The sequence below is a fragment of the Bombus terrestris genome, chromosome 5 (genome assembly GCF_910591885.1).
Source record: "Bombus terrestris chromosome 5, iyBomTerr1.2, whole genome shotgun sequence".
NCBI lineage: Eukaryota > Metazoa > Arthropoda > Insecta > Hymenoptera > Apidae > Bombus > Bombus terrestris.
In genome coordinates this window covers 2,222,173-2,248,610 of record NC_063273.1, presented here as the reverse complement: position 1 = coordinate 2,248,610, position 26,438 = coordinate 2,222,173, and the positions used below count along the sequence as shown (strand labels likewise).

Sequence of the window (26,438 nt, the reverse complement as noted above, 5' to 3'; positions counted from 1 at the left end):
AGAGTGATCCTTGTGTCCACTTCTCTGAATACAAAATGCTGTTGATCCTTAGAAATATTACAAAAATTAAAATGAATCTTCCGGATGTCACGACGCAAATCCTTGTTTCGATTTCTCTTGAAACACAACGCGTATAACTCATTTCTACCAACGTTGAAGCACAGCATCGTCTATGTATAATCAGATAATACAGCATGATCCTTATGCCCATTTCTCGGAATACAAAATACGATTCAACTTTAAAAACATTACAAACAATAAAATAAATTCTTCTGCCCTATAACGACGCATGAACTTCTGCATTGTTCTATACACAATACACAATGAAATATAATTTTGTCAACTAAAAAAACGAGATGAGCAATGAAAATTCTAAGGACAACAGTATACATCATATTATCGATTGGAATATGCTTGAACGCAGCCGTCGCTCAAACACGCACGTTTCTTCCATCGACTTCGTATTGAACGCGTTCAGACTTTCTCTACTTAAAATCTGTTCACTTTAAATTAAAACCCTCACAGCCGTCATATATCGATGCACGAGAGAAACGTTACAAAGACTAAAACAAATCTTCGTAGAACGAGGCGACAGAAATTCTTACGTGCATTTCTTTCGGCACGCAACGCGACTGATACTCAGCATCCGGCTTTTGTACGCCTGGTGCATGCGGATACATGGAAGCGTGTGCACGCGTCACTGCAGGGGGTTGAATCGTAAATCAGCCGTTAGAAGCCGTTTAAAGCTAGTCGCGCCGATGTCGCGCGTTGTAAATTTTGTTCCGGCGTGGCGCGCGTAATCGTTGTAAATTATTAAGCGGCCGGTGTCCGTTTCGCACGAGGCATCGGTTCGCTTTCGCCCTTATCGATTTTTCCGCGCCGATTTTTCCCAGCGCCTTCGATGCTATCGTGTCTGCTAATTGGTGTTTGCGCGAAAATGTTTGCTAGCCGGGCATTAATAAGGCTGTTTGGTTTCGTTACGCGGCGTGTTTGCTCACTATCAAGCGAACGGATTATTCGTTAGCCATTAATTGGGAAGTATTCATAGGCATTGCCCGCGCGCTAATACCGCGATGAAAAAAACTTGATTGCTTTCAGTTCATTGTGAAAACATTCGATCAATTTTTATTACCGTTCCTGCAAATATTATTAATCATTATACAGCTCTCGTAGATGGCAAACGCTTTGGTTAGACAGATGTTAATATCGATATGTTTATTGGGAATTTTTGCAAATTTAATTCGTGTTGAAAGTTGTTCTATTAGGTACGCTAATTTTTCCACAAGTATCATTCTTGCTGAGTATCATTATGGCATCGTTGCAGAATATAACGACGTTTATTGAAAACAGATCTCGAGTTGTGTTTTTTCTATTGCCGCGTAATTTTACATAAAATATACCAAGTAATTTATACAGGCGAATAATTTTGCGAATATTATTTTATATTATGAACACAAAACATAAATAATACAAACATAAGGAATAAATAAAAGAATCTCGGGAAATAATATGATTGATAATTATAAAATTATACAACATTAATTGATATAATAAAAATATTTAATGCTAAAACGCTGAATTCTATAAACAGTTTGGTTTTTCCACTGCATCCCTACCCAGGTGCATGTAGGTTTCAAACCACATCCCTCTCATTTTCATGGAAATTTCGCATTCATTGCACCTTTTTGTTCGGCGAGAGTACGTTTTAAAACTTCATGAAATGAAATCGATAAATTCGCGTATAGCTCGCGGGCCGAAATAAATGCGAACGAAAATAGCCGTAAATAAAGAGTCGCAGTACGAGCGACGATACGAAAGAGTTCAGTGAAATGTTATATTTCAATCGTCGTGCCTTCATACGAAAAGAATCATTTCAAAAATAGCGTCGAAAATTACGAAAATCATTTATTTTTAATATATCAATTATCAGCTGCAAGCACTGGTCAAAGCAAATATCAAGAAATACGTATTTTTCAATTCGAGTGAACTTTAATTTCACGAAAAAGATTGTGATTGACGTCACATTATTTTACCTAAAGGAAAAGAATTTTTAGAAACTTTAATTCGTAGTTGATGTAATTGAATTTATTATTCGATGATAGGTTGAGAACAGTGGCGATATTTTATCCGAGAAAAAATAATTATTCGATAAATAAAGTGATTTTTATATTGGGCATATTATATTTCGTTTTTGCAAATAAAACTTTAACTGCATGTTAATGTTAAGGTATTATATTTAACTCAAGTAATTTCTACATGATTTTGCGCAATTTTATTATTTCAAAGTCGTAAATATAGGGAATTGACCACTAAATTTTACGATTATGAAGATGTTAATGACTTCATTTACACGTATCACACTTAAACATTGGCCCGATATTTCCTTAACGTAAGAATCAAAAAATGATCCGAATTAAAAGAGAAATCCAGTTATGATTGATCCGAGGAATTCGCAGTTATTACTCTAAGTACTTCAATACCTTTTCAAACGTATTTCAACAATCTTACGACGAACATAGCTAAATTTTTGGTTATGGTATTGCAGAAAAAGGTTTAAAATTTGCATTAGAATACTCTCTACTTGAAAGGGATCAAAAATCTATAATAACATACTCCAGGAACTTCGAGGATAGTTACATTTTATATAGGAGAAATATATACATACACGAGGAATATTTTATCTGATCATTTTCATCGGTCATTTAAATATCATTTCACAAAGGACTTCGCATTAAATAAATTGAATCGAAGCCGCGCAACGACATTGTTTAACTTAAATATATGTTTCAAGACAAATCTACCGATAAAATTAGCGCCGTGCATTGTTCGGAACGTAAAGCATCCTCTGGAAATAATCAAATTTCATAATATCGTTTAAATATTATTAAGTACCATTGTACGATAATTAATTATTAATGTCTTTCGTATTAATAGTAATTATAGTACTTGTGAATAAAACCACAATGTTCAGCAACTATATAGAGAAGAATATAGCGAACTATAAAAATTTCTATAACGCGACGGAATTTGATACTTTAAGGTTTAATCATACTTCGGTTGAATGGACGTGGTCTCATTGTCAGTGGAAAAAAGGGGAACGAAACCTATCGGTAAAATTTAATTCAGCGGTCGGGACATACATCTGCCTATATTCAACGTTGTCGGCTGATCGTTGAAATTTTTAAAAGAGCCGTAAATCCAGCGTAACCCTTGCCGACTATACTGTCGCAGATCGAGCCGGCGTTGAATTCCCGAGCTGGACGATCGTCCAGGGAGCATTCGTGATACTCGTTAAAGTTTGATTAGACTTTGATTGCCGGCAGAAAGCGGACCAATTTAAACTCCACCTAGCGAACGGCAGTCGGTGTGTACAAGATAAAAAGAGGAGCAACGATGAGCAAAAGGGTAGAACGATAACGAAACGACATCCGGTGATCAAGCGAGCGGCGCGTCACCATCGAGGAAGAATTCTACCTCGAGAAGAGTCGTCGAACTGTCTTTCTCTACTGGCGCGCTGTACAGACGTGTTTACACCGGAATATGTCACCAACGTTCACTGTAATTAAACTTTTTCCGCCGCGAAATTGGTTGCTCGCCACTCCCATCCCGATATCCCTGCACCGGAACCAGCTCGACGGCAGATTAATCGATTGCTGTGGAAAATGGCAACGGCGAAATTGCTCAGACGTACGCGCCAAGAAGAATATGTTGTAACGCCCGCGATTCCAAATGGATCTTGTCTAGATGAGCCATAACCTTCACTACGTTCTCAGATATACCGAAAGATAAGTCGTTATTTGTATTAACGATAAAAATGGTTGATTAACGCGTTGATTGTAATCATATATTTGTAGAACAATATACACAAAGTGTACGCTAACACGCAATTAATAAAACATAAATCGTTCTACCCAAGGACAGAACCAACTTTTGACGATCGTTATCTGATACTTTTAACGTTTCTCTTTGGACGATATTTTTCTCTTTTATTTAGCTTTTCATAGCGATGCATGAATATTTTCGTTTGATCCATTAGCCGGAGTTATGAACGTTGGACGATTTCATCCTGTAATTTGTACAGCACGAATAAATATAAATTTCTTAATTTATCGATGCATTAACCTATCGCGCTCAGTCGCTTCTGGATCTGATCGTACAAAAATTGCGTTTTATATATGTTTGCATAAATAACACCAGACTATTTTCCATGTAAAAGTCACTATATAAATTCTTAACAACACGATTGATACGGGTTTACTCACTATACCACATACCATACGCTTTTACATTTTATTTGTTCCTAACTTTTATTTGTTCATTTGCCAGAATTTAGAATAATATCTGTATATTTTAGTTTTGCTATTAGACTAGATTTATGTGAACGAACGATTTTATTAATAAAATTTCTCTAACTAACTCCTCGATTATTCTCTGACAATAGTTATCTTATTACTTCATTACTTCATTCCTTTCTGCAATAGGAAAAAATGTCAGAAGATTCAACGTCCTTTCCACACAATTCAAAAACAAATATCCATGTTCCATGCGGAAAAAAGAGATTCAGAGGATTCGGTATAAATCATAACGCATCCCGCGATTATTTTGCTAGCACGACGCTTGCAAGAAATCACCCATCTGAAATCACAGCGACGATCCGTGTTCCCCATCTGCTGAAACAGTCTAAATGAGCTTCAAGTTTAACCGTAGAATAGGAGTCGTAAGACTGGTGTCTCAACTATTCCCATTGGTGAACCAAACATACTCAGCTAGCTTAAATACGTTTCCTGGACTGTTTGCGTTGGAACTCGTGAGCTCCGCCAACCTACCGTCCCATTACTAATTGTGACAGAAACAAGAGCAAATAATGAAGCAACGACGGGGAATAGGTACCACCACGTCAACTGTTGCCAAATATTGATATACCTGCTACTAGGTTGCAGTAACGACTGATGGAAATTACTACCACTACGAGGTAATAACAACAACGGTAACAACAACGCATGTTACTGCCAGGACTGCCTTTTATAGGAGAAATAACCGGCTAAACACGCACGAAATACTTAGGATAGACGTTTATATATCCAGCGGTAATGTAGCTTGCGTTGCGTGCTACTACGTTTCTACCGCCTTTCCGTATCGCCTCCTTTGAATATTTAGGCAGCAACTTTAAATATTGAAAGTATTCCTTAATAATGAACCAACTATCTTTTCGCGTACAGCCAAAGGGAAAGCCAGCTGCAGATAGAAGAACAAATATCCTGGGGAATACATATGTCGTGATGTTTCTGGATTTTTATAACTTTTTGTACTATCGTAGGTAGATAGCACGAATGAGAGTTTTAATGAAACATTGAAAAGTATCGATATTTACAGAAAAGGAGAATAAGCAATCGATAAAATATTGTAATAGTCTTATATTTTGTCGAAGTAATTACTTCAAGAAAAACTCTATACCTTTTCTTTTGTATACCCATCACCTGGAGACAGCTGTTACGAAGAGAATAGAATTTAGTGAAACAAAAAAATATTCTAAATAAGGAGAGGTCCAAATTATGTTTTGGGTTACAAGGTATAGAAACAAAAGAGCTATAAGATTTCTATTGTTGTTTCTTGTAGTTTTTAGCTACAGCTACAAGGTTAACCTTTTTGGTAATGTTCTTTGCTATAAATATATGTACGTGTTCTCTATCAATTCTATTGTATTGTAACACTATAACAGTAATAATCTGGATCAGTACACATTATATTTATACTTATACCCTTATTTATTTCAATATATTTTTCTATTACAAATTCATCTACTCGTTCTTTTATCAGTCAACCTCGACACATTTAGTGATTCGTGTTCTTTTTTATATGGCCTATTGTTCTCTTTTCCGAAATGAAGAAAGGTTAAAAATTTCGAAATTTATTGTTTTGTTTTTCGTCTTACTTGAATCGAACTGTAGTAGATGCCTGCTTCACGAGAATCTTATAGTTCAAAAAGATACAATGGAAACGTACAGCGCAGGAATGCGTTCCTCGTTATATGGGCGCATATTTTTCAAACCAAAAAGTCGACAAATATGTCAAAATTTATTTAAAGCATTTATTGTACAGAGCGTTTATCGCGTTGTAAATGTACCAGGCCGTAATTTTTTCGTCGTGTCAGGGATCCACCGTACAGGTGGCCAAATACTTATGAACGATAGTGTATGTCTTGGTCCAATTGCGTGCAACACCGTGTATTGCTTGATTATTCCCGAGGCCGTCGATCTTCATTTCATATCTTAATTAGTCTGTTTCGTCTTAACAAAGTCAAGTTGTCGTTTCAATGCACCGCGACGTCGCCCCATTTGGCATCTTTTTCCCATCTCGCTCTCTTGAATAGTTTGCCGACTATCGTCGAAAATCTCTCATGGCGTTAATAATTAATAATAATTTCGCTAAACGACACTTATTATCATTCAGAACGAAATATCTCATTGCACGAATCTTCGGGCTCTATATATTTTTCTGGATGATACGCTGCTCGTAGGAGCTGGCAATTTTAAACGGACATATTCGCAAAGAGCTTTACGATCCCGCAGCATTTATTTCGGGATAGGAGTGAACGGGCGAAAAAAGCGGAAGATTATGGGAGCACATTTCTAACAACTGGCTCCTCTGGCAATTCGTGTTTCAGTTTTCGTATATTTCACGGAGAAATAACCATCGTATTTAAAAAGAACTTTTCATTCGTTCTTTTCTATTCTTTTTATTAAGAGATAAACTATGGCTATTTAAATTATTTGAACACTCATAAGAAATATTTATAAATACTTTTATTAATATATTATGTGTCTTATATGAAACATATTTCGACAATCTTGTTGATATTTGATAGAGTTTGATACAAGATACGAAAATCTACACAGAAACTAAAAGATATTTTGTGCAAATATACATTTCATAAAAATGAAAAAAGTATTTAAAGTAATTTAAGTAGTCGATCGTCTACTATATTAATAAATCTCATTTCACATTACTTTTGTATAATCACCACAATTCTTCAGAACCCCACAAAAAAAGACCTCGATCTAATTAATCTTGTCTTTAAAAATTCTTCGAGTAATACATCAAGGCACGCCAGTGAACGAGTTAAAAGCCAATAAAGTTCCAACGAATTTAATCGCAGAAGGATACAGTGCGCCAGTCTTAATCGGTTGATTCTTTTTTCTTTTAGCCATTGGAAAGTTTAAAACGGTAAACAGAGGGCAACAGTAAATAAGGTTGAAAATGTCTAGGAATTTTAAGAGGACAGCTCCTCGTTCCTTTATGAGTGCAACTTCTTCAGGATGGAATTTGAATACACTTAAGACACTCACCTTGTCGTAACTTCGTGTTGACCATGCACTTTGTTCCGCCTGCATAAACAATGCAGTCACGGCACGCTAGTAAAGCGAAACGCGTGGATAACCGTGCGTTGGAAACTACGATGCAAGTGTATGCACTTGAAATCATTATGCAACCCTTCTGGAGAGTTGACAGATGCCAACTGTCATCTAAGCTATCTGTCAACACTCCTCCAGAAAGAGAATTTTTCTGCTGGATGGTTTCGGAATGCTGCACGCCCTGACAGTCAAAAGACACGAAGAAAAATGGGAGCTCGACGCGCAGCCTGCTTCTCTCGTCACCGTGTATACATTTAACCGACAATGGTAATTCGTATTTCAGAAGACGAAGTGAACATTCTCGTGTCGAAAAGTGACTTACGCGTCTGACAGCCGAACTTCGTAATACGCATGCTTCTCGTAATTATCGATGGCTTAAATTTTAGTTTGTAGCTTGATTTTCAAATCTATCGTATTCCCACCTACCTTAATATTAAGCAGTTTACCAAAAATCTGAATTGAAATTTGAAACGAAATAACGATATACGATAAAGAAAAAGCATTGTAGTAACACAAGTGTCAGAATAGATTTGGAACATAGGGATAAAATTATTTATTTCTATTTGATAGCAAGTATTCGAATACGAATAATCTTCAAGCAGATAATAAAATTCTCGAAGGTTTTAATAATTTCCTAATTGTGTGTCATGCAAGGAGAATTTACGTCCTCTGAATGATATGTTTTAACAAAGGAAAGGAATCGTTATTGCGTTCTTTTTCATTTTACGAACGTTTGCTAAAGATTTATTTATTTTAATCGATAATTTATTTAACCAAATACTTATTTCACTAAAGAATATAAAGATACGTAAGAAACTTAAGGCATAGGTCCATAAATACAAAAATAAAAATTAACAATGTCGCAAATGAAGATTGTTTATCTTTAAAACGTACTAGGAACATTTCTCACATTCTTCAGAAATTTACTCCTTGGACTTTTCGTTTCTTCTCCGAGTTATACAAAATATCCAAAAGCGCAGCTTAAATCTTCGTAATATCTATCTGTTCAAGAATGAAGTTTAATGCTTCTTAGAAATAAGATCTTAGAACTGAAACCGTAATTTTGTCGCGATAACATCGATTTAAGCTTCTTTCCTGTATCTTGTTTCGCGTTTGCTCTTCATAAAGTAAACATAACGAAGAGAATGGAAAAGAACAAGATGTCGCTTCCGCGGAATACTCGAGACTATTGCGAGAAAGTTTCACAGACGTCGAGTTGGCCGAAACTTCTCCGCGTTCTAAGCTGGCCGGAAGTGTTGGGCATGCTAGCGTGCGACTTTAAGGCAGTCAAGACAATTCATCCTAAATCGAAGCAATCTCGCGGAAACCCGAAACCAATTTCGAAAGAATTGCATTCTAAAACCATCCACGTGCTAGCTTCCGGCCAAACAATCGACCACCGCGCGCATACGATCGAAATGTCTATCCGAGCAAATGCAGGAACTTGTCGAGGAGTTCGTGGTCGAAATCGATATCTTGCTAAGTCAAGAACAGGGAAACGACCCTGAAGGTACTCGATTCTCTTTTTCCTTTTTTTTTTTTTTTTTCTTATTCTATCAGCCAGCGATTCGATGCTCCTGATTTCGTGCACGATTTCTTTCTGTTGCGTTGCTTTCAACTCGTCGATCTCCTTTTTCCTCTGACATTTTACTCGATAGACTACGTAGACGGTGTACGCTAATTCACGGAAGTATTCAAATAGTTACCATAGAAAACTTGATCAATATATTATGTACGTTATACGAAAGTTCTCGGAACTTAATTAGCATTGTAACGAGACACGACCGTCGTGATTATATTGATAAAATTGGAGAAAATGCGAAAGTATACATATATAGGTGTTACAAGATGTTAAGTACAAACACGTGAAATTAGTAAAAAATTTCTATATGGCATGAATAACTGTTTTCAACCTGTAATAAGTGTCAAACATAATCTCAGCGAAGATCGAGGCTTAATGCAATGGATAATGTTTTTCAGAGAGTAATCTAAGATTAGCATATTCTGTGTCATGTTCATTTTCAGTATTTTGTTGGGTAAACATTTACTATAGTTTAATTCTATCCTAAAGGAAATGTAACTAAAGATAGTAATTTGAGAAATGAAACGGATAAAAGTATTATTAGATGTAAATTATTACTATATTTTAGTGAAAATCAATTACATTAAATTTGTACGTTACAATATCTAGGATAAACTTTTGATAAACTTTTTCTTTAGTACATCGCATTCGGTCGTTCTAACTTTTGAAAGTTTCCGCGAAGCGAATTTTAAGACACTTAGAAAATTGAATTGGATGCCGGATCTCGACGGATGCTAGATCCTGGCAAGTAATTTTCTTTTAATTTTTAAATGATTAAAAGTTGCACGGAGTGGTAAATGAGTTTTAGAAAATAGAGCGGAGCTTTTCCTTTGAAATTTAGAAACCTCATCGTGCCACTTTCCTTCCTTCGTCATTGGTAAGTATTTTTCAAAACTAGAGCAACTTTTCCGGAATATTTTCGTCCGAAATTTTTAAATCAGAATACTCGATGACATAAAAATTATAATGGAAGAGTTATGTGATAGGAGATACTAGAAAGAACACGGAATAAAATTCTATAATTTCATACAACTCGACAATTTGATTTTCACATAGATGAGTCGCTTTTTTTCATAAATTAACGATAAAATAAAATTGTCAAAGCATGAAATTATATGACTTTGTTATATTTCAATGGAAATATACGTATAATAAAAAGAATCAATGTTTACGATTTTATGATTTCATGATTCTATATCTGTATAGAAAATCATATCACATTTTCACCACATTGCCATTTTTGTTACGACGTCGAGGACGGAGCTTTCACTTTGAATTGAATTTTTATGGTTGTGGAGAATTCTTTCTCAATGTAGTTTTTGGCACGGATGTGGAAGTACTTTCGAAATTTTTTGGAACTTGGATGAGTAATGAGATAGAATCTACTTGTGTATGGTGCCCTAAGGGTCTTCACTGGCGAACTATGGTGTTCAGCTTCGGTAGAACAATATCGCGTAACTAGTATTCTATGAAGAAGTTAGCAGCTGCGGAATAGATTTTAATTTCAGATGTACCATTATGCCGAGAACGCATTAAATCTGTCATATTTTAAATTAAACTTAGTAGGTAATATTATTTTATCAATTTTTCGTAAAAAGCGATAAAATTTATGAAATGTAATTATTATCGCAAATTATTTCAATGTTATTATTATCATAGCTTTTATAACTTCAGTGTTCCAATTGTAAAAATTCAATTATCATCTCAATATTCCGTTTAATTTTTCCATTTTAATTTCGATCTGAATTCCAAATATTATTTTGCTCCCATACAAAGTGAAATTTAAAGAAAATTAAATAAGTGGTATTTAAAGAGTTATAAAGAGCTATGCAAATATCAAATTTTGCATGTTTCACGTATTAAAAGTAATAGTCACTTAAAACTTGGGAAATTGCTATAAAATCTAAATTTCAAATAGCTTGATAAAGATTCGAGCAGTGCGTCTTACATTTTTCGAAGTATTTTAGAATTCTTCTCGTGTATGAAAATACATAAATAAATTGATATGTTATGGAAAAGTTCATCGAATTTTAAATTTCAAATAGGTTTTTAACGTAAACATAAATAGATTTAGTAGAAAAATATTCGTTTTAAAAAGCATTTGTCAATATTAAATTTCCTTTTAATAAAGTAAACCAAACATTCGAATCGAAATCAAGCAATTAAAATATTTAATTTCCAGCGAAAAGAAAAATAACACGGAAATCGCGAAATAATTACGGTGCGAATTTCAATAGCTCTTGGAGTATAAAATTTATCGATATTCAGAGAAAAGCAATTGCATAAATTGCTTGTCTGAGGAGCCAAAACAGAAGCGTTCTTCGAATAGTTCTCGACTGGATATGAAAGGGAGAATGGTGGTCGGAAAAAGACGTGGGAGAATGACTATTTATCACCTTGCTTTCGTTTCCTCATCTCCGATATCTTATTCGTTTTTTCACTCTCCAGGGCTATGGTTCCTCCCTCTATCTTTTTCTTGGCTGACGGAGCATGGTGTGTGCTTAAAGAAGGGACGGCCTTATTTCTTATTCCACGATCCGCGACAGGTCGGGCGGGGTTAACAAAGAAGAACCAGAGGATACATTACTCCGTCAGGAATAAGGAAAGCCCTATCCCACGCTTAATTTTCCTAATGGATTAGCTGGAGCTAGTTCAACAGCTACCACCATGAAATGGAGAGAAGCGATTCTGTTCGCGCGTCGTTCGCGTTTTCATTCTCCGCGCTCATTTCCTTGCTCCGTCGCGTCATCATCGCCACCACGGCTCGATTCGCCGTTTTTCTTTCGTCTTTCCTAACGGCCAACCGGGTTCCTTTTCCTCGATACCTGAGAAACCGCTCGTCTACCCGGCATTGTCTTTGTCCACTGACAAAGAATCTCCTCGAATCCCTTCGCATTTCATAACGCGACTCGTTTTGTACTGTTGCCTTGAGTCGAGAGAGAGAGAGAGAGAGAGAGAGAGATAGAATAAGGGAGATAGGGACAAGGAACGCGAGCAGGTTTCGGCTGCCATTTGTTTTTCCACCTTGGGAATTACGCTTGATGTCTTTCGGTTGCCAAGATGAAGCCTCCGCATAGAAGAATTTCAACCCACGTTGAATGAATCTTAATGCCAAATTCAATGTTGAGATATTAGATGTTCGCTGTCCCTTGGAATTGAGACGATACGAAGTTATATCGGTTAAATGCAGAAATTGAAAAATATAGGTAAATGAGGTGTTAGAAATAGCAATAATGGTAAATAATATGACGTAGTATCTGTACCGATTACAGTTATTGTCTCTATGTTACGTAGTAACCCAATTACCATGCAAACGAGGTTTTGATAAGAGAGCAACGATAATGTAGCATCCGTGCAGATTATAGACTCGTATTCTATAATACGTAGAGAATTCGACTATCTTGTTATACATTCTACTAGTTAGTTGCTTCTGCTAGACAACCAACAGACAATCGTGGATTTCTAAAACGAAATCTTCCTGAATTGTTCTTTATTTGACAATGGTATTAATGCCGATTGCAATACTAATTTCTGGCAAAAGAATTATAATACTAATTGACGCCCAGCAAGAGGAATATACTCTAGGAAACAATGATCAAATATTATCTTTACAATTTTCTATTCTTAGCTCTTGAAATCTCCCTTTGATAATTTTCATACGCTTGTAACGCGAAACTGATTTATGTCGTATCATGATACTTTTGATCACAACACTAATATCAATTTCAATTCAAATATAATACACTCTGTTCACATTCTGAAAAAATTCTACCACCTACAAAGGCAACGTAGCCAGTTCCAACATTCCAAGTTAGCCAGTGTGTTTCGAACGGAAGCTTCGGAGAAGCTACAGAATAGAAGCGCTGAATGCGCGGAGAGAGCGGCACAAAGGGCGGTGCTGCGACGACTTTCTCGAAGAATTGACCCCAATGGCGTTCCAACAAACGAGGACAAAGCAAAGAGGCCGAAAATTGGCTGCGACGGCTCCGCAGCCGCCGTGTCGTTCGGACAAATCAACGCCGCGGGCTTACGGTCGTCAAATCAATATTTGCAGCTCGCCACCCTTACACACGGACAGACTAGGGTGCAAAGTCAGGCGTGTTGGAATTAGGAGAAGGAGGAACAGGGTTGCCAAGAGTGGTAAGGCCGAAGAAGGAGAAGAGGCGAATTGGATGATAGTCGGCACCTACTCTGTGCGGTTGGTCGCACCGAAGATCGCCGGCAAACTGAATTAACCCAATGTTAACCCCGTGACCGTATGTTACCAACGACTTTCTGTTATGTCCCACGGGCTGCCAGGGTAAAGTCGATTATAACCGAGACGCCTCTGGCGCGCCAGGAATCCGCCACGAGCAATTTCGCAAACATACAGGCCGATACTCTGGACCAGTGACGTCTTTGTCCGTGATTCCCACGGGAGTCGAAACCGCGCTACGAATTCGCGTTTGCTCCGGCCAATTTCCTTGGGAACGGATACACGATAAATTTGATCGTTGGAGAAACATGACGTGTAATGAAAATGCATGGTAAATAGAACCAGATACAATATACATATGTGCAACTAAATAATTATCAAAGTTCGATGAATTTCATTGCGAAACCCCTCGGAACAATCCGCTTTGATAATATCGCGAGAGCGACTGCAGATAAAAGAAGTTAGCTCGATCGTGCCCGAGATCTTTGCTTGGAGCGTGCATTTGATCGTCGGTGTTATAGCGAAGGACATTATGCTTGATTAAAATTGTTTTATTTAGTTTAGCAAGATAATTTTCTCGAAAATTAAGACGATCTTGATATGTTCGATTAACTTATCGTTAATTTCCTGCTGCTATACTTTCATCGCGATTATAATTTTAAATAGAACGACATCGATTACTTTGAAAGCTACATTAATCGGACAAATGTATTCCGCCGCAAAATATTCCCACTCTACCGATTCTATCGAGTTTTACCGAATCCAATTCGTCCTCCTTTCCCTATCACTTAGCCCATCGCATCAATCGCTTCATCAGCCTGCTACCATGACAAACGTCCGCTTGCTACAATCGGTAGCCATTGAAACTTCGATATCGCACACTCACTTCGCACAATCCTTTCTCGTCAGATCCATGCCAACACGGAAACCCTACCACCTGAAACTAATTCGGCAAACGATCGTGGCTATGGTAGAAACGGATGCGCCGTATCGACCAGAGGAAGAGGCACCAGCCGACTGGGGGATTCCGGTATTTATCATAGAGAGTCGGCGCTCGCAGAAGGCATCGCGGAAGGCCCGTGAAAGCCAGTGTAACGATTCTGACACACGGACACCGGAAGAGATATAGGTGCTCGTTGATTGTATAATCTGTTTTGTTAATTGCAAGGTCCGCAGAGTCCGATACCTGCGGTTGCGTTCTGCTATGTTCAGCGCCAGTAAACCAGCCGGACCTCTGTTCGGTCCCTCGTTTCTACTTCAAGCATTGTGTGTACCAGCAAAGGCCAACAACGAGCCAGACCACAGTCAGGTTCCCTTATGGGGCCCATGTCGAGCGTAGCGTCGGCGATGGGCCGAGTTTGAGGGGCGGTTAACCAACTAATTGCAATACCGACGCGTGCGCTTGGACTATTTGCGCAATTGCAATCATATCCGTCGTCGTTGTGTCGACTATCGCGAGTATAATAGACACAGAGGCCACGTGCAAGCGCCGATGGACCGACAAAAGCGGAATTCAGCGTTTTTCCGCCAGTCATTTTTCAAAAGCCATCCTACGCCGGAATCGGCAGCGGTGATTCGCCGTCGCGACAGCGGCTGTTACCATTGCGACTCTAGCGTTTTTCTTTTTTTTTTTCTTTCTTCTTTTATTTATTTCGTTCGTTCCCCTCGTCTCACTGTCCTCTACCATCGTGAGTCAGTTTCGGCAAGCCGCGTGAAAAACGATCGCGCAGGATTTATGTGCAGCTTTGTACGCCGTTTTGTTCCCCGAGACCTTCGGGCGACTTCGACGAACGATCTGTGGGTTTTGTTCGACTCTTAGCCAATTACGGCTGAAAAATATCGACGGGTGAAGTTTCTGTGATTGTAAAGGAACGATGAGGGCACTTAATTTCTAGGTGGTTTAACGCGTTTAATGGTATTGACACTCTGAAACCTGGGGTGGCTTTGTGAAACAGTTTGGGTCATTGCTGCAAAGTTTCCTTCACTGTCAAAGTAACGGTTATATTTCTGACGAGACAAAGAGCGAGTCAGTATTAATAAATAAAACGTTAGAAGCTGTTTTAGAAATCATCGCAAATATCCTTTTACTTATTTTTGTAAATCGTAAAACTTCGCTCTTGTAATAACTCGCTAACAATATTTGTTGGATCGTGCAAACGAGTTCAGAATATAGAATTATAAATATAATATTATAGAATATAGCAAATATAGAAGAAGCATTGATCTTTTAGCTCTGGTATCTTCTAAATTTGTACAAATTAAAGAAATTTCGAAGAATCGAGTCATTTAACGTTTAACGTTCCTTCGACTAATAATTCACAAAGGATATAAACTTATTTACTCGGCTAATACCGAATGCTTAATAAATATAAATCTAATTAGTTTCTTACAAGGCAAAAGTCCGTCTTTGAGCGCAAAGCACGTTGAAGACCGCTTTTTATTTCAGAAACCTCAAGTACTTTAGAGTTAATAATAAAATGTTACAAAGAGGTTGCGAAAGTTGTACGTTTCAAAGGAAAGAAACTGTTGAAGGGGGAAAATTTGAACTACTTGGAATGAAACCTAAAATAATGAATGCTATCGATCGACCTTTTTTGCTTCTTATAAATAAGACACCGCACACAGCATTACGAATAACGATGACACAAAGTATCTTTGATTAAGTTGGTTGCATCGTGTTAACAATAGTTTCATAGCGTGTAACGAAGATAAAGCGTTTGCAAAGTTCTTCCCATATCGACGGTACGGTCGACTAGGAATTTTTAATATCGCGTCAGTCGTTGTTTCAAACGTTAGCAACATCAACGTTCGCGAATTACAGCGAGATTCATAAATGCTCGATAGTATTGATGCACTCGCGTGGCGTATTAAAAAGAACAATTACGATTAAAGTTTGCGTTGCAGCGAGATTTGACAGTTGTGGACGTCAACGATTTAATTAATGCCGATTACGTACGTTTCCAATGTCATAGGATTTTACATTTTTTGTCAAACGAAAATCACGCTGGATTCGCACCTTTCCCTATTTTCCGCCATTTTATGAATTTTCCCTTAAATTAAAATTTTTATAAAATCCTGTCGATAATAATTTATATTTCGAAGGATATTTCAGCTTCAAAGTAGACATAGTTGTCAAATAAAATAATACCCTGATACAATTGATACTTTGTAACTGTAATGAAATTTACCGCATTTAGTAATTTCTATTAACGTAGCGTAATCTTATCGATCAACTCTTGACGCGGTTCGCGTAAAATTATCATTTTCGAAAATGGATCTAGTCTCGTAAAAATCTCAAAAGGCTTGGTATAAAACAAAGCGACAGAAGTTTCCACGGGTCTTGATACAATCAATATCAAATCATTGCTTAACGAGTATCGCGACATATTTTCCACGAAAACAAAGAACGACGATAACGATCATTGAATATTACTTTTAGATTAAAGTAGGTTCTCGGAAGGTGTATTTAAATCCGATATTCGATGAAGGAGATCTGAATACCTCCTTCAATTATACCTCTTCCAATTTATAATCTGTTTCGATCATTTTCCTGGCCGTTAATCGTGCCGTGCCACGATTCGAGAATAGCCTCGTGACCGAGGCTTAAAATTTACCGGACGTTCCGTTTTCTTTTAACTTCTCGTTTTCTCAATTGCAAGAAGTTCGTTCGCGAGAACCGTCCCAGTTTCCCTTAGCTTCCGTTCTCCTCCTTACAGATAATGCGAAAATAATCATCATCGGTAACGAGAAAACTTCTCGACGCTTCTTGCGCTTTACTGAACTCGATAATGTAAATACACCCCCCTGCTATCTCAGTCGAATTAGAGAATCGTAGAGAATATGAATGCCCAGTTTCGTTCTCCTATTCTTACGACAACTCGAGAAGCGTTAGATTACACATCGCTTACACATAGAAGTTGATTTGATCAGGTATCTGTTGCGCGGTTAAATTAATGTTATTAGCGAAATTTCATAAGCTGCAAACTGGAAATTGCCAACACTATTCGATTCTCTTATACGATGGGAAGAAAATGAATAAAACAGATAGCAGTTCTACAAGTGCAACTTTTCAAACTTGCCAGGGTCTTCTTGCACAATAACTTAATACCTGATTAATACTCGATGCTTTTATTGAAGTCTTTTAAAAGTCAATAAATTTTGGAAATTTTCCACCAAATAATTTACTCTAAGATCGTTTGACGCTGATACGATTAATAATTTATACAACTTACAGTCGTAATCGTAAGCAAGCATTGCAATGTATTCGAAACACAATTGAAGCAACTGAAATTGTCATTATAGAGAAAAATACTCTGTGCGCACAAAGTTTTGCCAATTTTTCAGAATCATCGTTCTTACTCAAATTGGAGGAAAGAAAGGAAACAGATCGCTGTCAAAATTCAATTTCACGCGACACGTTTAACCGATTCGTTTCGAACGTCGTTCGCGACCAAAATCCTTCGAGTGAAAGTATTTCGAGGTCAGAAGAAATAATTAATTTGCAAGTTTATATTCACTAGGATTTCTTACACACCTATAATTACTGAGCCCAACCATCATGGTGTTACTCTCTTTGTATCGTCGCTATCGAAATAACAGTCGAATAAGCAGTAATTACATCCTTGATCGCTTATCTTTGAGAAGCAATTTTCGTTTAATTGTTTCTGCTTCAAACGATTGCGTGATTGCCAGTTGTTGCGACTAATACTCGAAACGAACGAAAATCAGTGCACGATCGATCGGCCGGTGCAAAGATTTAAATCGAGATCTTTAAAACGTGGTTATTTCGTATGCAACTGGAAAAGGGCTTGGCGATATTTATTACCTTTGTAATTGCATGCTTCCGCGTAACATTACCATTTTCGATTGTGGTAATTCTATTAGATCGTTCAATAAGTTCGTGCTAAGGTGTCGTTTTATGACGAATTTCTTGCCTACCTGCAATGTATCCAGTCGTTTCATAAGTTTTGCTCTTTCTTCGTTGTTCCATTCATACGAACCATTATTTCCTATTTCGTTTTATATTCCAAATCGAAAATACTTTGAATGGAAACCTCGATCATCATAAGCGAATATTAAAAGTGTTCTTCGTTTAAAAAAATTTAATTACGTAACAAAAATCTATATAACAAATATCGCTAACGTTAATGATCACGTAGTACATGCAATGATTCGTGTAGTTATGTAAACAGAAATGTAGGTTAATATTTCAGACTATCATCTCATATGGATATACAAACTGGCCTGCTTTCGCTGTTCAGGCTAGAGATGTTCAATAATCTGATTTGCCACGTGACATTCAACGACAATGTGACGATACATAAATTCTAACCATGTCGTAACTAATTATAATAAACCAAAGACGAGATTCCGCAAATTTTTTATTTATCGTGTAATGGGAATTGAGCTTAATAAATTTTTCCTTTTTATAAAATAATTCTCCTCTAGTACTCGTCTCAATAGTACCCGTTTTTTTGTTCTAATACATAAAACTTAAAACCCTTTCCAAGCAGGAATAGAATCTACGAAATGTGGCACAGCGCACCTTCTCGAACATTCAGATCGCTTCTACACATGCTCCATCTCATAGGTGTCTATCCCAACATATATAAAATAGATTCGACGAGCAGAAAACGTTAAACGAGACTGGTGGTCGTTTAACGCGTCGTTTAACGCGAAGAATCGTTTCTCATTAGAGAAGTGATTTGACATGTGTCAAACGGTTCCGCTAAATGCGATACGCATTAGAAAGTCAATGTACTCACCGGTCGTGTACATGGCGACACCCTTCAGGGTCACTGGCTCGAGAATGGCAGGTTCGCTCCTCCCCTTTGCATTAATCGCGTACAGAAAAAGTCGATAACTCCTTCCTGTCGTTAGGCCTGCCACCTCGAAAGTTGGTCCGTTCGGGCTGGCGGGCATAGTTTTGTTCAACAGAATTGGCCCGCCGTCTTCATCCGCGACCACTTCCAATTGATAGCTATAGATCGGAAGACCGCCATCGTAACCCTCCAAGCAGCGAACTATCAGTCCGGTTCCGGACTTGGCGTTCAGTTCCTCCGCGTCTAAAGGCGCGGACATTTCCGTCGTGCTGCAGTTGTGCAGAGCGTACGGACGTCCTGCGGCTATCACCTGGAAAACGTGACCATTCGGCTCTCGATATTGGATGTTTGCACTTTTGAATTTAATACAGTTGGAAAAAGTTCGTATTAGATTTCGATTTAGACGGTTCGATTCAATTATGGCACTTTCGATGTGGATGAGACATGCCACGTGTTTTAATCCATTAAAGCAATTGTTGCGTTAACGCAACATTTCGTTTGTAGGTATTTTAATTACAGTACATTGAATTTTGCTTTTTAACGTTGTGATTATGAAAAATTCCAAGGGTTCGCTTAATATCCTTCTCGTCGAGAATATTATAATATATTAATGATTGCTGCTAAAACTGAGTATTCTATGAAAAAGCGATTTTAGTAAATTACGATGAAAATCTATGGCGTACGTAATTCACCGGCACAAAATGACGAAATTTATCGGAAAAATTTCCAAGTGACAGAAATTTAAAGTAAATCTTGCCGTTGCTACAATAGTTTACGTGTACATGTGTATGTAGGATATTACGTAATCGATATAACTATGCTTAGATTGAACAGATCAACGTAGCAATCATGTGGTATTGTGTTGACTTAATTAATTGATAGAACTTGATTGATAGGCTTGATTGAAACCGATACATAACGTCGTATGGGGTTGTTATTCATCGCTACGAAAACTTTCACGTACATAGATGAAACACGAGGAAAAGAGCTTTTAACCTAACCCCAATCTTGTTAGGCTAGATATATATTGACGACAGCAAATGTATTAATTCGACCAAAGATAATTTACTGATTGAAATTAGCTTAATTTAATTAGTCCTATTCAAAGTATCAACCGGTGCAAATATTTTTCTCCAATCTTCGAAGAAAAAACGTGCTCTGTCATAACTTATTTCATTTTCATTTCACTGTTCAAATATTCGTAGTCTTTTAACAAATATGTTAAATAACAAATTAGAATTCTTGGCAAAGATATACCATTTTCATTCATCGACCTGTTACATTATTGATATACCGTGCTGGTCCATGAATGTACAAAAGTGCGCAACTATCAAACATTTAGCTAGATGGAGTATTTTCCATTTTGGAAGAAATTCGATTCCGGGCCATTAAAAGCAATTCTATGTTTGCATGGCCGATCTGAAATACGCTCGTCGCATACAAATACGTATTCGAACATTTCTCTTTAATAGACTCAATTCCTGTAAATTTGTCAATTATACAATAGATAGATCTTGCCTTATTTTAAAATTCATTCACACGTCAAACTCCATTCTTTTTTCTTGTTCTCTTGTTCGTGTAAACTAATCGCACGCTTTACGTAAAATTCAATATCAACCAATAATTGAAATGAAATGTACCGATCTGATTATTAAATAGGTATTTAATTTTTCATTGTTTAGGTATAATCAATAAGAATCATTGATATTAACATTTCACAGAAAATGCACATACAGCGACTCGTGAAGGTAATTGAATCTTACCGTGTCATAATATTTTACTATACATATTTGTAACTATCATAAAAAATAAAATCACCAGAAATCCATTCATTCGTAAAAATAGACTTGCGCATTCTGCGTAAATCCAAACAACTATAAACGTATTTAAATTATTTTCTATGCCTAATATCCCTAATATCGTCCATTCTAAGTAATATAGCGTAGTGAACAATTCGGAAAATTGTAAGCTGCCGGTGCAACGTAAGATAAACGAGAGAAATGCATTTACCTGAAAGAGGCATGGCGTCCGTTGCTTGCCAACCTGGTTGCTCGCCCAGCACGCTACCGTACCATAGTCCATTTCCGTTGCGGGCGTGTAGTTCAGCCTGGACCCATGAAATTGTGGATACTCCTTCAGGTTTTCGGCAACGGACGGCGTCCCGACCGCTGCCACGTGAGAGTAACGAGAATGAGGGACCTCCACCAACTCTCCGGAATTATTGAATGTCCAGTGGAAAATCAACGGTGCTGGGTGACTCTCCACGGAACAAACCAACGATACAGTTTCTTGCTTCAGCGCGCCAACCACCACTTCGCTTCTGCCCTCCTTGCAAACTGGCGTGTCTGCGAAAGAATGTCACGCTTGTTTTTATTGTAACGTTTCAGTCGCGGAATTAAAGATCGCTTAACGCGAATCAATTTTAGAGAAAAACGTCTTGATTATTATAAGTAAAGATAGGAATGATGTATAGACGAAATAGAAATAGAAACGAAGACCAGAGGGGGAAAGACATAATAAATTATATTTTTCATTTTTTAGAAGAGAGCAATTTTTAAATTTGATACGCCATCCTATATTATCACCATTCCTTTATGTTCCATTTTAGGGTTAAATACGTATTCTTGATGGTATTTGTTTAAATAATATCCAAGGCTACCTGATTCATTCGTACAAAGGGGAGTATATTATAATTTATCGAATTCGATCATCGAATCACAACAATGTCTCGTACTTCAATGTGAATTGTGCTTTAGTGTGATCGAACGCTTATTACAAATCCGAAGCCGTATATCGTAACAAACTGAAGCGGTCATGCGGATCCAATTGACCTAATACACGGATAAGTTGGACAGCGTACTAAAAGTAGCAAATTAAACATACGTTTTAACGTTTCGAAGGTTTACGCAGATACGATATCGTTAAAATTTAACCAATTTTTAAGTTGACACTTGCCGAGGTAATCGCTTGATGCTTGAGCTCGTATCAGCGCTGTAAATGAATTGTTTTCGAGCGAATTGTTACCTCTCCGATGGGTTTAACTTGCTTGCAAAAGTCTTCAGAAATGCTTGAGTTGTACTACTTCACCTTCAAATATTTACTCCTTAATCAAGTAATCATTTCCCTTAACCCAAATCTGATTGGGAAAGTTTCATATCGGATGTAAAACTCGGAGAAGTTTATTCAATTCTGAGTCGAAACTTGGAACCAAACGAAGGGTCCATGGTAAAAAGGTATAATATTTTATCGCGTGCTCCTTGCGTGCTCTATATCGTTGGCTATGCCGCATTGGAAATTAATATTTTCCGAGTTTTATAGCAATTACGTGGCAATTGAGATGTACGACGAAAAATAAATACATTTTATTTTTTAGAATTCAACGTGCTATACATTACGTAAAATGGTAATTAAAAGTTAAGACTGATGCAGAATATTGAAAAATAAATCTCCGTTTTCTGAGAGATGCTGAAACTTGATATTCTTCCTTTTTCCCACGGATCCTTCAAAGAAACGCCAAATACAATAGAGAAATTAATAAGACGAGTGCCAGAATTGAATGTTTAGATCAACCGAAGCAACGACTTAATATAAATGAAGAAGAAGTTGGAAATTGTCGCACATAAAGATGAGATCTTTATCATAACGCTGAATATACGAATTCTTTATTTACATTAAATCTCTATAGTTTTTGTGTAAGTTTCAAATCAGATAACAATTAATAATTTTAATAAATCTTCCATCCAGATGATAATTAATAATTTCGGTCCCCGATGCTTATGAACATGGCTGTATCTCTACCACTCGAAACAGGGTTATTCGCAACAAACAACTATCCAGAATTGTCATTCCCTCAGAATTACCTACAATCTTTTAAAGGATTTAATTCAACCTTTCCTTAATTTGTTCTTTCAAGCAGAAGAAATTACGACCGATATGGAAAGCGTCTAGAGAAGACGATGCTCGAGGGAGCGTTTAATATCCAAATGTGAGAGATGTTGGCGCGTGAAACGGAAGAAGAAGCTCGACACCACCGAACTAGCGACTGGTTCGATCGATCGCCTAATAGGAAATTCCCTTGACATCGGTATTTGCAATAGGCCATGGCATACGGAAATTCCAAATGGCACGGGAGATGATTTACGGCGGAAGTACGGGATCACCAGACGGCTTGGTTTCAATCTGATGCGTTTGATGCACTGCCGAATTAATTACTAATACGAGAAGTCGACGATACTGGATGCTCGACGTATCACCGGCACTGCATTTGTCGAGTGAAACGCACAGTACACAGTTCCTGATTAGTACGCATTACCAGTCGCCTGATGTTAATCGAGATGCGTATAATGTTGTCTTACGGATGCACTGTAGGTTCTTTGTATAGCAGAGCTGTATATTATTCGAAATTTACTTCTCGAACTATTAGGTAAATCAATTTCATTTAAACGGGTGGCTTTCCAGCTCAGGTTGCAAATGAAGAGCGACGCGTTGCAGTGATATATTACGATTTGATTACGAATATAATGAACATGTTATTATTAGACTGTGGATTATTTAGGGAATTCAATTTTTATGAATAAAAATGAGAGAAGAGTATATAACGAAAGGAGAAATATTATTACGGGTACTTTACCTTGGATATTTTATACGACTTTACGAATTGTGTGTTTAAATTTTGAGTCCATAAACATCCACAGGATATTTATTCTAAATTGAGGGATGGAACTGCTGGATAATAGTTTTCGCGTGTTTCATAATTGAATTTCCTGTTTCTTGAGAACATTAGTCCTCGGATGGTGAACAACAGATGGTAGCGGGTGCTTAGTTATCTCTTACCCAACGCTTTCTGAATCACGTGTTTGTCATTATTTTTATCAACTTATATATACAATTTTATTTCTTTAAGTAATTTCACTATCGAGTAAAGATCAGGTAGAATAAAACGCGCACCACTAGTTAAATTCGTCAGCGGAAATAACTCGATTTTCGAAATTCTTGAGCGACTCGACTCAAGGATCAATGCCAACGGTCGAAACAGCAGCGAGTGACGGAGAAATCCTAAAACATTAGGGCGAATTCGCGGTTTCCTTTAACTCGGCGCGCTCCCACTGTTGTCTCGCGTCGCGTCGGCCTGGCTTAGCACATTGCCAGGCTGCGTTCACCCACACATGAATATTCAGTTATGCTTTACATACATTGAATATGCATCGGAGTCCTTCCTTCCCTCTTAGGTCATTTACAAGATGCAGATATGCCGGGCTACCAACGCCGCTACCGACCATTCTAATAGAATAACTCGTGCTGTGTGTTTTACAGAAAACTATCCGCCCTATCCTCATCCTATCTTTATCCTCTGTCCTTATTGCCTCCTGTGTTCCTCTTGCCGCTTCCTTTCACACCAATTTTCTCTAACGGAGGCTAGGAAAGGTCCCTTCGAGTCTCTGATTCCAGTATTCGACCGCTACTTGCCATCGATTAAGTAATTATCGAACAGCCGAGGCGAGAGCTGGCAAATTAGAGAATTGGCGAGAGAATATCAAGCCCAAGCCGCAATTCTATTCGCGACCTCTTCCGTTGTTCTTGTGATTAACGAGTAGAAGCAGGGCTTGAGATCGGGCCAACGGAACGCTTTTGTGCTCACGAGGTAGGAGAACGGTGTTGCCCGTTGTTTGGGTAAAATTTTCGAATCGTTGTTTCAACGAAGTTTCGTTGGCCGATTGTGTTAACGACAGGAGCGTTTGTTTATTCGCGAAAACAATCGTGGATCGATTACTCGAAGATTAAGAACGAAGAAAGTTATTTAAAGTGTGTAAAAAAGCGTGGTAATCTGAGAATTAAAAAAAATCATTTAAAGTAAGAAGATGTATTCAGTGAAGAAATAGAATTTGAAAATATGTACATGTATATATAGTATTTTGTTCGTATTCTAGCAAGTGAAATAAAAAACTAGTGTAATTTAATTTTTCTCCTTGTAAATTGTTTGCAAATAAAAATTTCTTGTCGTTTGCCTTAATTTCGCTATAATTTATTCTTATTTATATTACTAACAAGAAGCAATATAATTCGAATAATTGTATAAAATACTCTAAGAATAACTGTTCGATAAAAAAACCCTCAACGATTCTTTTGTTAAAATATGTGTGTAACCATATACAAATTTTGTCTATAGTACAGCATTCGAAAATTTTCTAATACACGTATCATAAAGTATCATTCGATTAAATTTTGTACGTAACATTAAGAAATTAATCAATGAAGTTAACGATGGATATATTTAAGGGCAAATTTATTTGAAGAATCGAGAAAATAAAAGTGAGAGATACGTAAACTCACACATTATTTGAAGAGTCACCGGGTTACTGGCAGTTTTCCCTTCGCTATTGGCAACAAGACAAGTATAATCACCTGCCGAGTATCGGGTTATACGCTGAAGTACCAGAGAATGATCGCTGAGGACGATACCTGCCGTGGCATTGTTCTTTAGCTCTTTGCCCTGCAACAAATAACTCTATTCCGTGTAATGGCAGTTGCGAAATTTTATTATCGTACATTACAAAATCTTGTTATTTGTCAATTATTTTACAACAAGAGGTATGAAATTTATTTTAGAATAATTATTAATCCTTGAAATCTAGATCAAATATAACCATTGCGTGTAACAATTTTTAATAAAAATTATCCATTTCTATTAAATATCCTGTTAAATATAAATTTACTCAACGCTATTTCTCATCAATATTATCAGCGTTTATTTTCTTCGTTAATTTTAATATACAAGATATGATAGTACGTGGAACACAGAAAGTGGAATAAAGGAAAATTAAATTTCTAAGAGAAATATCCAATAATTTTCTAACTGTTGTATACATCATAATCGAAAGAATCAGAAGAAACGCAACTAGCTGCTCATCTTATCGTAAAACCCTTAAAATGTATTATTTAAAAATACACTATGTCGAAACTTACGTCTTTGAACCAGGCAAGCTTGTACACTTTTGGATTAGCCCTGACCGAGCACTCGAAGTAGACATCGTCACCCTCTTTGATATCATCTGGATTCAAGGTTTTGCCCATTTTCAGAGTGACTACCGGCTGATACTGCACGTCCAGTCTCCACTTGTCCTCCAAAGCGCTGCCAGAAATAACGGGATTCTCCGCTCGACAAGTTAAGTATTTGCCATCGTCGTCAATGCTTGGCACGAAACTCAGGACACTGAGGCTCTCGTTATTTTCCAACGGATACTGCCAATGAAAATATTCCAGCATCTAGTTATAATTGCGAGAACGATTGAACGTTTTGATATAGAGTGAAAGGTGGATGTATAAATTACGGAAAATGAATAATTTTTGTAGGATACAGAGCGAGATGAATTAAATATTAGAATTGAAAGCAATATTTTCAGATATAGATTGAATGTTTGATGAGGTTT

General features: G+C 37.2%; 1 protein-coding gene across 2 annotated transcripts in view; it reads right to left on the bottom strand.

The window, feature by feature from the left end:
- Positions 1–26,438, bottom strand: part of LOC100645946 (hemicentin-2) — a 205,122-nt gene that overhangs the window by 10,297 nt on the left and 168,387 nt on the right. For both annotated transcript variants that reach the window (XM_003395723.4, XM_003395724.4), the window contains 4 exons: positions 25,975–26,250; positions 25,342–25,501; positions 21,022–21,356; positions 18,955–19,321 (listed from right to left, as the gene is read on the bottom strand). In XM_003395723.4, coding sequence (XP_003395771.1) covers positions 18,955–19,321; positions 21,022–21,356; positions 25,342–25,501; positions 25,975–26,250 — 1,138 coding nt within the window. The remainder of the gene's footprint in view (positions 1–18,954; positions 19,322–21,021; positions 21,357–25,341; positions 25,502–25,974; positions 26,251–26,438) is intronic.